This window comes from Callospermophilus lateralis, chromosome 9 (assembly GCF_048772815.1).
Source record: "Callospermophilus lateralis isolate mCalLat2 chromosome 9, mCalLat2.hap1, whole genome shotgun sequence".
In the NCBI taxonomy this organism is placed as follows: Eukaryota; Metazoa; Chordata; class Mammalia; order Rodentia; family Sciuridae; genus Callospermophilus; species Callospermophilus lateralis.
In genome coordinates this window covers 38,616,599-38,636,080 of record NC_135313.1, presented here as the reverse complement: position 1 = coordinate 38,636,080, position 19,482 = coordinate 38,616,599, and the positions used below count along the sequence as shown (strand labels likewise).

Below are 19,482 nucleotides of genomic sequence, written 5' to 3'. Positions count from 1 at the left end.
CTACCTTTAGTATCCTCTACTATCCCTCCTCCCCTCCCCTCCCATCTCTCTCTCTACCCCATCTACTGTAATTCATTTCTCTCCTTGTTTTTTTTCCCATTCCCCTCACAACCTCTTATATATAATTTTGTATAACAACGAGGGTCTCCTTCCATTTCCATGCAATTTCCCTTTTCTCTCCCTTTCCCTCCCACCTCATGTCTCTGTTTAATGTTAATCTTCTTCTCATGCTCTTCCTCCCTGCTCTGTTCTTAGTTGCTCTCATTATATCAAAGAAGACATTTGGCATTTGTTTTTTAGGGATTGGCTAGCTTCACTTAGCATAATCTGCTCTAATGCCATCCATATTTTGACATCATACATAACATGGAGTATAACTTTCCATTCTTATGTTTACACATGATGTGGAGTTATACATTGTATATTAATATATGAACATAAGAAAGTTATTTCCAAATCATTCTACTGTCTTTTCTATTCCCATGTCCTCTTCCTTCCCCTCATTCCCCTCATCCAATCTGGTGAACCTCCACTCCTCCCTCCCTCCCACCTATTGTGAGTCAGCATCTGCATATAAGAGAACATTTGGCCTTTGTTTTTTTGGAACTGGCTTATTTCATTTAGCATGATGGCCTTCAGTTCCATCCATTTACCAGCAAATGTTATATTTTCATTCTTCTTTAGGGCTGAGTAATATTCCATTGTGGATATGTATGACATTTTCTTTATCCATTCATCTATTGAAGGGCACTAGGTTGGTTCCATAGCTTAGCTATTGTGAATTGAGCTGCTATGAATATTCATGTGGCCACATCACTATTGTATGTTGATTTTTAAGTCCTTTGGGTATATGCTGAGGAGTAGGATAACTGGGTCAAATGGTGGTTCCATTCCAAATTTTCTGAGGAATCTTCATACTGCTTTCCAGAGTGGTTGCACCAATTTTGCAGTCCTACCAGCAATGTATAAGTACACCTTTCCCCCCACATTCTCACCAACATTTAATTTTACTTGTATTCTTGATAACTGCCAATCTGACTGGAGTGACATGAAATCTCAGTGTTGTTTTAATTCGTATTTCTCTAATAGCTAGTGATGTTGAACATTTTTTCATATATTTGTGACCATTTGCATTTCTTCTTCTGTGAAGTGTCTTTTCAGTTCCTTTGACCATTTAACGATTGGGTTATTCTTTTTTTTTCCCTTTGTATTTTTTGAGTTCTTTATATATTATAGAGATTAATGTTCTATCTGAGGTCCGCACCCTATTTTATTTATTGCAAAAAATTGTATCAGTAAAGCATCATCTATTCCATCCAGTTGTGTCATTCATTTTTTTTTGAAGGGGATAATGGTCTTCAAAGACACTTACTGTATAACAATTTAAGTGTGTCATCCTTATAAATTTCCAAGCCCTTCAGTTTTACAAATTTTTCTCATCCACATCCAATTTAAAGTCATTTTTTTTTTTTTTAGCATTTCACCTTTACTGAATCTTTCTTAAACAATAATCTCAGCTTTCATAGAAAGGAAACTTTTCTTCTTTTCCTTTTATATATATCATTGGTTTCTCCACCATGCAATTAAATGACATAATAATAGAAACATGTTCCAACTGGCTTCAAAGATACAAAGCCAGAAAACCGACTCTGGGTAAGGAATGAGGTAAGCTTTTCTGACAGAAGTGGAAGTGGGAGGGCAGAGAAGTACAATGCTGCTAGCTGTAGCTCACTGTGCCACATGTATCAGCCCATAGAGAACATGGAGATGGCTGGGTAAGGTACTCAGTTGAGGAAGTTTAAGAAAATTTACATTTACTCCAAACCATCTACCCAAAGTTAACTAAGCATCTGACTGAACTCTGAACTTTACTCATGCCTATGATTGCACTCACATAGTTAACAGAAATTGAACTCCAGAATTATTTATTCCCAACTCTGATACCATCTCACTCCAAAATTTCTCTGGCCATCATGCTTTTCTTTCTAGAACCCTCTCCTTTTTCTCTAAAATCTTTATACCAAATGAATGTCTTGTTCTTACTACAGTGGCTTCAGTCTTACAAAGTCAAGGCTGTCTGGCTGTCAGGTTCAGCCACCTCTGAATCTCTAGAGCTCCTAATGCCAAAACAAATCCTGGCCATCACAAATAAATTATGAAGTGTCAGATGTCTGTTTTGTTATTTGGGAGACTATTATTTGGAAGCAAATGTTTATTTAAATCGTCTCTTTATATAATAGAAACAAACTTCAAAATATTCAACAATTCTAAATTAGCTTCTACAAAGAATGATAGGATTCATTTTCAGGATTCATTTGCAGTCTAACTCTAATAGCTCAATTCCACAGTCAAGATTTCAGTGATGATACACACTAACAATGCATTATCTCTCCTATTATCTGACCGGATTGTAATACTGACATGCCAGGTTAATACAAATTGTTGCTCCTAGGCACTTTTGTTTATTGCAAAAAAAAAAAAAGACTTGAAATTATGTTAGGCTAATGTGAAATGGAATATCACCACTATGTATCAGCATTCTCAATAACATTATTATAGAAGATAAAATGCATGCCATTGCTCTTAATCACATAGGATAGATTTTAAAATCGATATCTTTTTCAAATCATGAACAGGAAAATTCTGTAAACTCCAAGGTCACATTGCATATTTTGCTCCTAACTATAGCTCTATCTTGCCTTCCTAAAGAGCTAACTAATGTACATTTATTTTTCACTATCCCACAAAATACTTCTAATCAAGTCTTAAAGTATTTGGGTTTTTCATATATATATACACATATATATACATATGTATCTGTGTATATATATTTGTATGTGTTATTTAGGCCTTTTTTAAGTACAAATATTTTATGGCAAATTGATCACCACTAGTCCACAGTTGGCTACAATTGGTAATTATATTAAGTGAAGGTGTTTAGGACCTTTTATATATATTTATTAATTATACATTATTTCCTTTAAAGGGGTATATGTTTTATAGACTGAAAGTCTTCAAAATATTTCTCAGCATCAAGCAATATTATTCCTTGTAGTACCCAGTTTCATATATCTAAAATTATGAAATAGAACTCAAGTCACTAAGAGAATACGTTCTTAGGTTTTAGAAATTATTATAAAATTGTTATAAAAATTCATTTTTCATGTTTATAGAATAACAAATTATTTTAGTACAATAGCCGATTTTTCAGTTAACTCATGAAACCAATTTGTCATTGGAACTCCATGAAGACACACAAACTTCAGATTTACAAATGGGAAATGTGAGTCAGAAACCCTCCAGTTTCTACCTTTAGATTCCCAGCCGCTGTCAGCACGGACTTCACAGCCCGCATTCCATAGTCATAGTGGTGCTGAGATGACAACTGCTCTGAGCATAAGCGATATGTAGCCACAATTTTTATTGACAGTGGCCGAGCAGTGACAAAGCCACAGGAATACAGGACTATTTCAGCAATCATGGCATAGTCAGGGACCATCATTGCTACTGTCCGGAAGAGAGCCTGTGGGTGCATACAAAAGGTGCTTTGAGAAAATAAATCATTAAAATACTCTTTATTTTATACCATATACAACTTTGTGGTTTTTATGCAACAATTTAACATTTATTCAACAACAAATAATACTTATTAAACAAGTATTAAATGACAATGCTCAAATCATACATTTTTAAAAATTGGTTTCCTAGTTTGGGCTATAATAATAAATATATCATTAACTATATAGATTTTTTCTATCTTAAATGTTAAGTATCAATTATGTTATATTATTTGTGGGAAACAACATATCATAGGGAAAAGAAGATCAGATTTGGCCAGGATGTCCAAAAGCTGGGCTTCTCATCTGGTCTGGTGAGAAAGTGCCTACTGTTGGGAGATGGGGCTTCAAGCAAGGTTATCTAGGGATCTAATTAATTTTACAATCTGGGGCTAATCAAATAACCCCTAATAACAAGAATGTGTTAGATAAATGACATATTTTGGGAAATTCTGAACCTTTTTGAGTCTGTAGTAATGTTGTGCTTTCTGCAAACATGAGAATGGAAGAAAATTAGAGTTAAGTCATAGATGACTATTATAGGAGATAAATCAATTTTTCAAATTATAAAGGTAATTTATTCCCACAGTGTTTTAAATATTGTGGGCAAATAAATGTCATGTATGGTAAGTAAACAGAAAGCTCAGTATATATTTAAAGAATAAATATGAAAATTTAAGTTTCAGTAATTCACCTATTAAAACATGACTTTCTTGTACTAAACAGAAAAGAAAAATAATATTCTTGAGGGCATAAAAAGCCCCTATAATGAATGCTAATAGTGAATGGTAATTGTATTCATATATTTTGTAAATATCTTACCTTCAGAAATTAACTGAATCCTCAAAACACAAGGTAGATAAAAATAAATATGAACATCTTGCATAAGTGTTCTGACACTTACACATCTGAGAACAAGTAAAAGATTTGTATCAAGCAAGCCCCTTTCAATAGATTATGTAAGCTACTAGTCAGAGGCCTTAGTACTGACTTATCAATAAGGTTAGCATTAGAGAATGGAAAAAAGAAATTGTCAAAAATATCATTTGAGCAAGTAACTTCAGAGAATCTTAATCTTAAGTGTTCTAACTACTACATATATGAGAGAAAAAATAAAAAAGAATGAAGATGAATAATCCAGATGGCACCTCTTTAAAAGTATAAGTTCTTAACAACTACTTTTGGATAAAAGAGAATGACTGAATTCACAAAACAGTCAGTCTATGGCTATTTTAGGGTTACACAATCTTTCTACAATGGTACAAATGGCTATTCGAGTTTGGGATCAATAGCCAGTACTGTGTTGTAAGTTTTCCTCTGACCACCCAAGATATTTCTCAAATTTCTGTTCATGTTCTCCTAGCACAGTAGCAATATGGTTGTAAAACACTATGAAACAGACACATTGGTACAAAAGAACCAAAACAAACAAACAAACAAACAAAAATCAGTGAATAAAGATATTTTAAGAGCTTATCATGATGTTCCACTTATTAGGAGATCTCCAGCAAATATTTAACATTGGTACTTACTTATCACAGAGAAAAGCATGCTGATCAAAACATTTTTAGGCCTAATTCAGTTTGAGCAAGTCTTTAGAAAGAAATCATTAGAAGTTATTGTGTAGTGGCACCCTCTCCTTCACCAATGCATCTTAATTAAATTCTCTAGAGACCCTCACCACAGTTGTTCTTATTAACAAAATATCAGTCAAGATGTCTGCAGAAGGACTCCAAAACAAGGTATATGACATACTGACCTAACATAGTTTGGTTTTGTATTGTGTCAGAAATAATTTGTTAGTGGTAGCGGTAAATTTGAGGCAAATTTAGCACTTTGGAGGGGAAAAAAAAACTAAATTGGATTCTAGTTTAGCTAATGGCATAACTTCTTGAGTGAAAAAAAGAAAGGAAAAAAGGAAGAGAAAGACATAGATACTGGTACCATTCTAGGACTTGAATAAATCCGAGCACATGTAACCAATGTGAGCATAGCCCTTCATGTTTATCTCAGTAGAAATTAGTGTTATTTATGGAAGAAGGCTGTTACATAAAATACTACTTCCTGGAGTATGTCAAAGGCCTGTGAATTGGTGCAATTAAAAAAAAAAACTTCAAGCAATTGATGCAGGACAGAAGAGGCTGGTCACTAGAGCAATTAGCAGGAAGCAGGTTTGTTGGCTGCAGCTAGTCTAAAGGGGATTTCTGCCTAAAACAAATTTTTCCTCTGAATGCCAAGTCTAGCAATTTTTTAAACTTTATACCCTGTGGTGGGAAGAGCTTAGAAGTTTATAACTTTTTTCAGAAGTTTACATAGAAGTATAGAAGCAATGTTTTTTTCCTGGAGTTCTTAGGAGGTGCCTATTGTCCCATTTCTTAGAACAATCAGGGGAGATTTTACAGGTTATACCACAAAAGCAGAGTATATCCATCAAGTCTGCAGTTAAATTTAGTCTTTGCAAGATAGAGCAGAGCAATGGGAAATAGGGTGTCCAACCACATTGAGCTCTCTATAAAGATCTTGACTGATATTTTGTTAACAAGAACAACTGTAGTGAGGGTCTCTAGAGAAGCTTAATTAAGATGCATTGGTGGAGGACAGGGTACCACTATGCAGTAACTTCTAACTATTTCTTTCTAAGGCCTGGAAATAAATTTCAAAATTACCTTCACCTGTTCAGGAATGAGTTTGATTTTAGTTGAGTGAAATGGGAAATTCAGGATTTACAGAACTACTAGGATGTCTCATTCCACATGCTCTCTGGAAAGCTAGGTATCGGTTTATTGGCTTTTGGGACATGAGATCTAGAACATGCCCATTTTACCATGGCTTCTACCATTGAACTCTTCTGAAAGGATTATTAAATACTGATTCCTCAGAATAGCTTCAATCTAAAATATAGCTTCTCTAAAGTGGAGTTGTGCTTAAGAAATTGCTCTATTAGGATGGTTTTATCTAGATGTAACAAGTGTCAAAATGAATGTGGCATATACACATTGGAATTTTACTCAGCAATAAAAGAGAATAAAATTGTGGCATTTGCTGGTAAATGGATGGCATTGGAGAAGATAATGCTAAGTGAAGTTAGCCAATCCCCCCAAAAGCAAAGGCCGAATGTTTTCTCTGATATAAGGAGGCTAACTCATAGTGGGATAGGGAGGGGGAGCATGGGTGGAATAGATGAATTCTAGATAGGGAAGAGGGTTGGGAGGGAAAGAGAGGGGTCAGGGGATTAGCAAGGATGGTGAAATATAATGGACATCATTTCCAAAGTACATGTATGAAGACACGAATTGGGTGTCAACATACTTTATATACAAATAGAGATATGAAAAATTGTGGTATATATGTGTAATAAGAATTAAAATGCAAAAATATCCCAAAGTACCTGTATAAAGACATGAATTGATGTGAACATACTTTATATACAGGTATAAAAAATTGTGCTCTATATGTGTAATAAGAATTGTAATGCATTCCACTGTTGTGTATTTAAAAAATAAAATCAATGAAAAAAATCTGCCTTTCCATGAACTTTAGATATTGTTGGTGAAATATAGCATGTATATATGAAAAGAAACACTTGGCTATTGACTTTCACCAGAAATAGTGACCTACTATGTAAGATATCATAGGAGCTCACTAAACTGAGATTTTCTCAAAAAAAAAAAAAAGTGTCAAAATGAGACTCTTTTTGCATGAAATAATACTTATCAGTTACCAAAGTGCATCTTACCTTCCCAATATGCAAAACCTACAAAGGAAATGCTTACAACCCTTGAAACTTCTCATCTCACAATTTTGTAGATTATATTTGAAAGAGAAAGTAAGGAAGGAAGGATCTATGAAAATATTTCCTTTGAAAGGAGCTGCTGTTATATTGTGAATCCCCATAACCCCCTTCCCATCCCTAAGTGTAGTGAGAGCCTGGGAGGTATCACTGCATTTGGAGGGATATGGATTGATGTTTGGCTTATGTTTGAGAAAGTTAAAGTGGCCTGTGGCAGCAGAATCAATGCCCAGAATTTGCTGAGACAAAGATACATGAGATACATGCAACTTAAAAAAAAAGGAGAGCCAGGCTGGTGCTGTTGAAGTCCTGCCCAATATACCTTCTGGCAGACTGAGAACTCTCCAACAGTGAAGTGTTTTTTATGAAATTGGCCACCAGAGATCTTGACAGAGGGAAGAGATTGACAACTGGTTACAAGAGTTCCAACAGAGTAGTACTCAAAGAAATCATGGACATGCATATGACAGAATTCAGCCACAAACCTCTGCCAAGTCCAGGGACTTCATCCAGATGGTCATATTTGAACTGTAATATATTAAGTAGATCACTGTTAGATTAAAGGATGAGTATAAATTAATCTAACAGGAAGAGAACACTCAAAGGAGAGAAAAAAAAAAGCATGCAGAAAGGCATAGGACATTCAGAGACTAGTGAGGCCCCATGGAACAGTCTGATGCAGGCAAACGGTAGTACATGTGCATTGGGTCCTAAGGCCAAGGCTCTCATAGATTTTACTAAGAAATTTGAACCTTATTTTTTAGGCAGGAAGGAGCTCAGCAGGTTTTAAGTCTGGAAATAATATGATTATATTTCGTTTGATAGATAACAGTGGTAACATAGTAATGATAAGTTCCACTGGGAAAGAAACTGGTAAAAAGAGAGTTGTCAGAGGAGGATACCCAAGAGAAGACTGAGAGGGGTGAAAACAAGGTGTGGCAGCAGGCCTAGCCAGGATCAGCAGGAATTATAAGACTTTCATGAGATGGAATCCCTGGGTTTTGGTGGCTGACTGAATCATCAAACGAAGATGAGATTTCAAGGATGATTCTGAAGACTGGTAACAATAAGGCCCAGCTGGATTTTTGTCTTTTGGTTTTTGTGGTTTTGTTTTTGTTTTAAGGAATCTATGACTCTTTGTTAGGTATTTCCGTATATACTTGAAACATTTTCTGTAGCAGCTCTAATCAAAGAGAACACCATAGGAGGAACAGCAAGAACAACAACAACAATATCTATCAAATTTGAGAACAATTTTCGGCTTAATATAGAAGGAAAATACCCTAAGAACCATGCAAGAATATTTTGACATGTGTCAACTTGCACACTCTGAAAATGCCTGCATGGGACATTGACAGATTCAACCAATAATGGGTCTCAGCATTCCACCACTAGCTTCTCACAGATTTTTGTCTTCCCTGCTTTTATAAATATTTATGCATTCAGGTTGATCCTACTGAATAAAAGAGTAACATAAGGGAATGAATAGCAAAACTGCTAAAAAAAAGAGCTTTCCAAAAGAAAACTGCAATGAAAAGTCACAAAACACTTTTCAGGTAAAGGATGTACTGGGTTTTCATTTTAAAATCATGCCTTCCTTCACTATGTCAAAGTACTAAAACAGCTAAGCTAACATAAAAGAACATAACATAGGGATACAAAAATACTTGGCAGCAATTTGTCACATCAAAAGTTTTTGATGGAAAAGAAAAATTGCTCATTTACTTTAAGAAGCTGTCAGTCTAAACAAGTGAATGGTGGAAGACATGGAATATGGTTAGAAGGCTTGGTTTGGGATCTGAAATCGACATTGCACTATTCCCCAACATTGTACACTATGCAAAAGACATAATATGCAATTCACCAGAAAATAATATAAAATGGCTAAAAAATATATGAAGAAAATGTCATATTTCACTAATAATCAAAGAAGGTATTGTTGTGTGTGTGTGTGTGTGTGTGTGTGTGTGTGTACGCACTCTCAAGTGAAGCTTCTGGTCTATTTTCTTAAGGCAGTGTACTGTTTTTTAATAAAAATAGTGCAGTATATTAATGAAAATTGAGGATTGATGTGGAAAATAAATTGTCCCAACCTCTGTTCAAAGGCAATTTAGCAGTATACTGCTCATCTCTAACTGGAAATGTTTTAAATAGAGAAAATAAGGAAAACTACCCACTGTGACATTATTTTTAATGCAGGAAAACTAAAAGTAACTTAAATGTCCAACACTATTTAAAAATATAAATTTTTGGAAATTGAACCTTATATACATATTTATTTTACTCAAAGGTATACATATTTATTTTACTCAAAGCTTGATTATCTTCTAGAACAATTTTCTAAATAAAATATTATCATGCCTGAAAGCAAATATTTTACATAAAATTCTACGGTAGCATATTATTTCTTTTTGTATTAACTTTGCAAATTATGAAAAGAAAACCGATGATATCATTATATTCTTCAAACCTTCAGATTATCTGGTAGTTCTGATCGCCCAGCATACCCAGGGTTCATTGTTATAAAGACAGCACACGTAGGGTCAAGTTTTAGTTCAGTTCCTTCAAACACTAGTATTTCAGCACCTGCATTAATACCTGTAGATAATCAAGAATGAAAAGACTTAGCAAAACCCCATATAAATGTGGCTTATGCCATTCATTACCTCCTATATTTCTTCTATTTTCACATAATATAATGACAGATTAGTTCATTACCTCTTTGGATAGTAAGGATTTGTTGAGCAACCACAGAAAGCACTTCCAAATCAATTCTGTTAAACTCATCAAAGCAAGCCCAGGCTCCACAAGATAACAGTCCCTGGGAGAAAAGAGTAATGAAATTTTTCAACTTTATCTGATTGAATATTACATTGAAATGTTGCATTTTCACCTGATCTTTTCAAGGATTTAATATCCTATCAAGGAAATTGCTTATTCACTTTTATCTTTAAAGACAGCTTATTTTTTCATTACTAATTCATTATTCTGCATGAATAAAAAGTTTGATCAACTGGAAATTTTTCCAATTTATTTTTTATTTTCTGTGTATCCTTTGGTATTTAGATGTATTCCTGGAATTTCAAAGCCTTTTTTATTTTCATTTATTATTTCATTTTATTTGCTTTTACCATGTGGACTCTATAGAATAGACTGTAATAATCCTCTACCTGAGATGACTTCTGTGGCCAATGAAACTGCTTTGTAGTCTGAGCACCTTAATAACCAACAAACATAATTTAGGGCCTGAGTGTACAATCCTAACTCACAGGTACCTCACAAATATATGCCAATTGATCTTAAGGAAAAACTGGAAAATCAAACATTCAAATTTACTTTTTAAAAATATCAATTCAACAAATATTTGTTAAGAACACACATTTGATATATCATGTGTGCACATGAGTGGTAAGGGTAGAGGCATGCTATAAGGCACTTTACAGATGCTTTTAATGCAAGGAAACAAAGGATATACCATATGAGATGCTGATAATTGGCAAAGCCCACACAGCTAATAGTGTCTGACCTTGAATTTGTACATAGATAATCTATTGAACCAAACTGAATTGAACATAAACTCCATGCATGTCAAAGAATAATCAATTTTCATTATTTAGAGAAGACTCTATTTGTGAACCTTAATGCATGATATATAGTAAAAGGATTCGAAATAATGCAGAACAGAATACTTATAATCACATATTCAGTTATATAGATTTTGAGGTTCTTAATAATGAGAATGATGTCTTTTTTATTTTTACCTCCATTATTTAGTCTGAACCTAACAAAGTATTCATATGATTAAATAAATTATCATAAGCAAATTTAATTAAGTATGTGAGTCTAAATGAGAGAACTATGACTATCACAATATAGATTAAAAAACTGTTAATATACCAGAATTTTTTCAACACATAGGAATACAAAGGCTACTCAATTAATTATTATAGCAATTTTGTATATTGTTACAGAGGATGAACTAAAATGTTATTTAAATGTTTTCTTGTTTTTATTTATTATAATTTTGATTCACTTTTATTTTTAATTCTTATTCTAATTGTTTTAGTATCACAAATATAGAGCACTATAAAATTTTAAATCTGTTATAAAATGACCAGGATATATTAGTCAGAAAACAGTTTATGCTTTGGAGCAGAACTTCTATGTTCTTTTCTGCTAATTTATTAATTTGGGCAGGGGGGATCTGGGGATGGAAGCCAGGGCTTCAAGCCTGTTAGGCAAGCACTCCAACACTGAGCAACATCCCAATTCCACTAGTTTATTCATGTTTTCTTTTTTTTAATACTTCTTTTTTAGTTGTAGTTGGACACAATACTTTTATTTTTATTTATTTATTTTCATGTGGTGCTGAGGATCGAACCCAGGGCCTCGCACATGCTAGGCAAGCGCTCTTCCACTGAGCCACAACCCCAGCCCTCATGTTAAGTTTTCTAAAGAAAAATATATAGAAGTAAATACTACAGAATATTTTAAATGAATTTTGAAAATTACAGAAAATAAAAATATATGAATATAAAGAACCCATAACCCCAAATGGATTATTTTGTCTTCAATTGTACCATCTAATATTTTAAAGAACAGCAAGCTCTAGCAATGAACTACAGAATGGACTAGACATTCATGTGTTTATAAACAGGGACTTTAATTCCTTTAATCTTTAATTTCATCTTTTGGTATCTTACACACCTATGAGTAGAAATCTGACACAGAATAAGAAAAAATAACAAAACAAGAAAGCAAAAACAGAATTTAAGCTCACTGAAAAAGATTAATTAGAATGTGCCTAAAATTCAGTAATTTACTGGATCATAGAATCTGCTGATAACAAGATCTACAGGTGAAAAGTCTTTAAATCCTACAATCTTTACACAATGTAGAAGTTCTCAAACTGTTACCTGCCCTAACGTTATTTAAGGACTCACTCACTCATTCCTATCAGTAACAATGACCCACTGTAGCAGGGACTGGCTGGAGATGGAGGCAGAGCTCATCCTCAACAAAACTTTAAAATGAATTTTGAAAATTACAGAAAGTAGAACCCTACTTCCCCTGAGAATTATTGAGGCAGTGCTTAAATTTTTACCTTTTCTTTGCATTTGAATTATATTGTTATAAATAACTTTCCTGTAAATTTTTCTATTATAAACAAATGGAGAATCAATTCAAACCTTAAAGAATTTTCCCAGGGCCAAATAATCCAACCCATCAGAGCAGTTGAAAACCACACATTGTTTGGCTATAGCTTTCGCTAAATCCTTGGTAGTTTCTGTCTTTCCAGTGCCAGCTGGACCCTCAGGTGCTCCTCCAAGATGCAGGTGAAGGGCTCCAAATAAGGTTCTGAAATAGAAGAAATAGACATCCCTTAAGGAATAACGTGATTTTTTAAAAATGCACATGCCAAAAAACAAAACAAAACAAAACTGAGAACCAAATTCACATTTCTTCCTCCCTACTAGCTTTCCCAAATCCCTGACACTACATCACTTTATTATTCTATTCTACTTCTAAATAGCTGAAATATATGACAAATTTAGAACAAATTCATTTTTAAAATTCAGTGCTGATTTCTGGTCAATATGGAGAATTCAGGTGACCCTGAACAATCCAGCTTCCTTACTATAAGCATATACAAAAGTTACGTGAAACATATAGTAACTTTTAAATAACATGGCCATTTTATGATTTTATTAATGCATCATAGTTATACATAATAGTGGGGTTTATTCTGACATACTCACACATGCATGGGATTTAATTTGCTCATTTCAGATCTAGTGATTCCTCTTTTCCCTCACCTTCTCCTTCTTCTTATTCCCCTTCCTCTATTCTACTCGTCATCCTTCTATTTATTTATCATTTTTAAAAAATTGATGCTTTGTAGATATACATGAAGGAGGAATTTTTGGTGGTATATTCATTTATGTACATAGCATAATTTTGTCAGATGCATTTCACATTTTCTCCCTTTCCACATCTCTTCTTCTCCAAACTCCTTCCTCTACTCCACTGATCTTCCCTCTAATTTTGTGAGATCTACCCGCCTGCTCCCTTACTTTGCTCTATCTTTTGCATATGAGAGAAAACATTCAACCCTTGACTTTTTGGGTCTCACTTTCGTCACTTGGGATGATGTTCTCCAGGTCAGTCCATTTACTAACAAATGCCATAATTTCTATTTTTTAAAAAGCTGAGTAAAACTCCATTATGTATATGTGCCACATTTTCTTAATCCATTTATCTGTTGACGGGCACCTGGGCTGGTTCCATAACCTGGTTATTTGAACTGAGTTGCTATAAACAGTGATATGCCTGTATCACTATAGTGATTTTATTTCTTTTGGATAAACACCAAAGAGTGGAATAAGTGATTCATGTGACAGTTCTATTCCTATTCTTTTGGGTAATATCCATACTGCTTTCCAGAGTTGTCATAATAATTTACAGTCCAATCAACAATGTATGAGTATATCTTTTTTTCCTACATTCTCACTAACATTTATTATTGTTTATATTCTTTTTAAATTAAGTGTCATATTTATACATAGAAGTTGGGCTCATTTTGAAAAAGTCATATATGCATGGAAATTGACTTACTCCATTTCAGTCCTTGTTTCCCATCCTTTCCCATCCCCTTTCCCTCTTTCTATTCTCCATCCTTAATTCTACTGGCCTCCCTTCTACTCCTTTATCTATCTATCTATCTATCTATCTATCTATCTATCTATCTATCTATTTATCTATCTAACTATTTATTTATTGGTACCAGGGTTTGAATTCAGGGGCACTTAACTACTGAGCCACATCCCCAGACATTTTTTATATTTTATTTAGAGACAGGGTCTCACTGAGTTGCTTAGGGCCTCACTAATTTGCTGATGCTGGCCTCAAACTTTCAATCCTCTTGCCTGAGCCTCCCGAGACTCATTCATTTTTGATTGGTGTTTTGTACATATACTTAAAGGTGAAATTCTGTGATATATTAACATATGCATATAATGTGATTTTAAAAATGGATTCCACATTTCTTCTCCTTTTCATTCTCCTTCCCTCCCTTCTTAATCTCCTTCTTCTACTCCACTGATCTTCCCTATATCTTCTGATATCCTATCTCCCAGTCCTGACCACCACCTTCTTTCCCTCATATTTCTCTAGCTTCCACACAGGAGAGAAAACATTTGACTTTGATTTTCTGAGTCAAGCTTATTCCAATTAGCATGAAATTCTCCATTTCCCTCCATTACTGGAGAAGGCTACAATTTCATTCTTTATTATGGTTGAGTAAAGCTCCATTGTGCATATATACCACATTTTCTTTATCCATTTACCTATTGATGGGTATCTGGGCTGATGCTATAATCTGGCTATTATGAGTTGTACCTCTGTATATATACTGAAGTGACTGTATCACTATGGTATGCTGCTATTAGTTCTTTTGGACAAAAAGCAAGGAGTGGGATAGCTGGGTCATATGGTGGTTTCATTCATTTTGAGGAATTGCATAAGGATTTCCAGAGTGGTTGTACTAATTTGTGATCCCACCAACAATGTACCTTTTCCCTACATCCTCACCAGAATTTATTCTTATAATTTGTGTTCTTGATAATTGCCATCTGACTAGAGTGAGATTAAATCTTAGTATAGTTTTGACTTGCATTTCTCTGATTGCTAGAGATGCTGAACATTTTTCATGTGTTTGTTGGTATTTTTTGTTTCTTCTTCTAATAAACATCTGTATTTGGGGTAAAAATGGGAGTTCATAACCCACTTGAATCTAATGTATGAAATATGATATGTCAAGAGCTTTGTAATGTTTAGAACAACCAATAAAAAAAATTTTAAAAAATTAAATAAATAAATAAATAACTCAGTCTGTGGTATTCAGCTATAGTGACCAAAAAAAAAAAAAAAAAGTAAACTAATGCTGGTATGATTTAAACCAGCTTTACAATACATAAATGACTGAGTTTTAACTTCAATTGATATTTCTAAAAAAAAAAAAAAAAAAAGAAACATCTGTTTAGTTCTTTTGCCCATTTATTGGTTAGGTTATTTGTTTGTTGTGTTTTTGTTGTTGTTTGGCTGTTTGGGTTTGTTTTGGGGGTTTTTTTGGTGTTAAGTGTTTTGAGTTCTGTATTTATTCTGGATATTAATCCCTGTCAGAGGAGCAGCTGACAAAGATTTTCTTCCATCCTATAGGCTCTCTCTTCATATTCTTAATCATTTCCTCTGCTGCAGAAGCTTTTTAATTTGATGGCATCCCACTTATTGATTCTTTTAATGTTTTGTTTTTGTTTTTGTTTTAAAGAGAGAGAGAGAGAGAGAGGGAGAGAGAGAGAGAGAGAGAGAGAGAGAGAGAGAGAGAGATTTTTTTAATATTTATTTTTTAGTTTTCGGCAGACACAACATCTTTGTTTGTATGTGGTGCTGAGGATCGAACCCGGGCCGCACGCATTCCAGGCGAGCGTGCTACCACTTGAGCCACATCCCCAGCCCCCCACTTATTGGTTCTTGATTGAGCTTTAGGGGTCTTGTTAAGGAAGTCAGTACCTACACCAGTATGACAGAGTATTAACTCTATATTATCTTCTAGCAGTTGTTAGAAACTTCTGGTCTAATTCCTAGATCTTTTATCCACTTTGATTTGACTTTTGTGCAGGGTGAGATATAGGGATCTAGTTTCATTTTTCTACATATGGATCTAAATGATCTCAGTTTTCCTAGAACCATTTGTTTAAAAGGTTATTTTTTTCTCCAGCATATATTTTGGCCCTTTTGACAAGTACTAAAGGCTATAAGTATGTGAATTTGTCTCTATTTTCTATTCTATCCCATTGTTCTTCATGTTATTTTGATGTCAATACCATAGTGTTTTTGTTAGCTCTGTAGTATAATTTGAGATTGGGTATTGTGATGTCACCTGTATCACTTTTCTTGCTCAGAACTGTTTTGGCTATTCTGAATCTTTTATTCTTCCAAATGAATTTTAGGGCTGCATTTTTCCTAGTTCTATAAAGCATGCCATTGATATTTTGATGGGAATTGCATTGAATCTGTATATTGCTTTTGGTAATATGAACATTTTGATGATATTAACTCTCTACCCAAGAACATTGAAGATCTTTTCATCTTCTAAGGCCTTCAATATCTTTCTTGAGTGTTCTATAGTTGTCATTGTGAGGTCTTTCACCTCCTTGGTTAGATTTATGACCAATGTTTTTTGTTTGTTTGTTTGTTTGTTTGTTTTGTTTTTAGGTTATCATGAATGGGATAGTTCTTTCTCAGCAGATTCACTACTGCAGTATATGAAAGCTATTGATTTCTGAATGTTGATTCTGTGCCCTACAACTTTGCTAAATTTGTTTATTAGCTTTAAAAGTCTTCTGTACATAGCCTTTCTTTAAAGTATAAAAGAGAAATCACCAACAAAGAGGGAACACAAAGTTGGAGAAGTAATTAGGTACTAATGCTGCAGAGGTTTATGTTGTTTTAGGATCTGCATATAAACACAAATGTATTTATGCCTACACAGACACAGGAAATAAATCCTCAGAATTGAGGCAAGGTGGAGAATTGAAAAGTATCCACTTATATAAATCTAGAAGTCTTGAAATGCTTTCTTTCTGTAAGTGAGAAGTCAATTTACTCTAGTAACCTACTAGAGAAAGACAAAAAACAACCAAGAAGAAGTAGCTTATCTTCTATGCAGAGCCTCATGAAGCCTATATCATTCACTGAGGGGAGAGGATTCAAATCCCAATTACTTGCCCATGTGAACCCATATAAAAAACTAACCTTAAACTTTTTTTCTGGACCAGAGAAAGCCATATACCCTTCCTCAGAGATATATCTGAAACTGCTCCATCAGGACAACTCAGCTAAGCACATGAAAGACTACATGAGGAAACAACCCGTACTAAAATGACCTCAAAGGTAAAATGGGAGGCGGGTGGGTGCCAAAGTTCAGTCAGACTTGCAATGACAAAAGCAGGTAGACAAAGGTCTATGAGTAGTGGACTGCTAAATGAGATTTTAAATAGAAAGTAATGGACACCAGAAAATGTGTGTGTGTGTATGTGTGTGTGTGTGTGTGTGTGTGTGTGTGTGTGTGAGAGAGAGAGAGAGAGAGAGAGAGAGAGAGAGGAGAAAACACAAAGAGATAATCCAATTTCATAAAAGAGAGAAGTTGAAATTCTAGCAACAAAAATGTGGAAAACTCAGTGAATTGGTTATATATTAAAATAAACATAAGGAAACAGAACTATGCCCTGGAGGAAATCACCCAGAGAGATACAGATATCAAATGTAAAAAAAAAATTTAAGAGGCAGAGAAAAAAAGAGGTGTATAAGAAAATAGTGAAGAGGCAAAATTTATGTGGCAATGGCTGAGAATTTTCTATAAATGAAGACAGACATTAATTGAAAAAAATCCCAAGTAAGATAGATAAGTAATGCAAATAATGCACATTTGGACAAAAGAAAACCATATACCCTTCCTCAGAGATAAATCTGAAACTGGTATATCAGGATACCTCAACTAAGGACATGAAAGACTACATGAGGAAAAAATAATTCACATCTAATAACATTACAGTGGATATCAGCAATAAAGAGAAAATTTTGAAAATTACAATGGAGAAAGAAAATTTACTTAGATAATAATTAAAATAACAGGTTTCTCAGCAATCACAATGGATAAATGCCAGGAGAATATTATCTTTGGAAGTCTGATGGAAAATTATTGTTCATCTACAATTCTATACTTAGCACATATTTTAATAATTGAACAAAGACAGAGAATGAAAGAAAAGGAGAGGGAGAGGCATTATTTATATAAAGACTAAGAGAACACAGCTTGCAGATATTCACTGAACCAATAACTAAAAGTTGTTACACAGTAAGGAGAAAATTAAAAGAAGTAAAGCAAACCAAGAAACAATGGTAAGTAAAGAAAATAATATTTGGGGTATTATATTCCCCAAGTTTTAATTTTTATTCTCTTTTGCTTTTCCTCTTTCATGTATTATCTTTTTATTAAATTTTTAAAATTCAATTTTCTCATCTGATACGGATATGATATGAGATATGATATGGGATTCTATTTCTATTCTTTTAAGCTAACTTTGACTTAAAAGTGCCTATTTCATTCAATGAAGCCTAAAATTAATAAATCCCTTTATCCTCTTTCTGAATAATAAAGGGCTCTAAGTACTTTATCTTCAAGTTCCTATTGCAAATTATTGTCAAATACTAAATTAAACTTTGTCTTTAAATTTCTTTGAAAAAATTTATAATTTTAACTAGTTTATTGAGTAACTGGTTTAGAATGTAAGCAGAAAACAATTTTTTAATCATTGTTATTTTAAATTTTATCAAATATTTTCCCCATTGCTGGATGAAATCTAGGGTAGATATGTTAGTTTTTCTTGTCATTCTAAGATACTAATGAATTGTGTCATCCCTCCCCCAACTAGTAAAGTCTACTTAGGTCTTATATAATATTTAATATCTTTCATCCAATTTAAAGCTTTCCTTCTCTCCCAACTTAAGCCTAACTGGCTCAGAACCTGCATTTAAAAAGGTAGATGTGGTTAGTCTTTTGTCATTTTTGTTCCTGTCCTTTTCATTGAATCCTCCATAGCTCATCTTTATGTACTATTTTTTTTAAAAAAGGAAATGGACAGTTACATTTTGGAAAAAATATAAATGCAAGTCCCTATGAGATATGCAGTGAGGTATCCAGTGATATATATATATATATATATATATAAAATATGTATATTATATATATGTGCGTGTGTATACATAATATATAATGTATATATTTGATATATATAATATATATAATGTATATGTTTTACATATATATTATATATATATGTGTGTGTGTCATATATAAATCAAAAGCTTATGGTAGAGTGGCACAGATATGGAGTCTTCAAGATGTAGGCCACTAAAGCCTGAGAGTATGTGATAAGAACACTCAGGGAACCATGAAGCATGACATAAAATACCACATGAGAATAGAATTTTAGAAAACCAACATTTCAGGGAAGAAAAAGATGGCTCTAGTAATCCAAAAAGAAGTCAGAGAGTTTCAAGAAGAAAGAAGGGATG

The 19,482-nt window shown here is 33.6% G+C and overlaps 1 protein-coding gene across 1 annotated transcript in view; it reads right to left on the bottom strand.

The window, feature by feature from the left end:
* Positions 1–19,482, bottom strand: part of Dnah7 (dynein axonemal heavy chain 7) — a 289,014-nt gene that overhangs the window by 148,073 nt on the left and 121,459 nt on the right. The window contains exons 24-27 of the mRNA XM_077110312.1: positions 12,537–12,705; positions 10,066–10,168; positions 9,818–9,945; positions 3,311–3,523 (exon numbers count right to left, since the gene is read on the bottom strand). Of these exons, the coding sequence (XP_076966427.1) occupies positions 3,311–3,523; positions 9,818–9,945; positions 10,066–10,168; positions 12,537–12,705 (613 nt within the window). The remainder of the gene's footprint in view (positions 1–3,310; positions 3,524–9,817; positions 9,946–10,065; positions 10,169–12,536; positions 12,706–19,482) is intronic.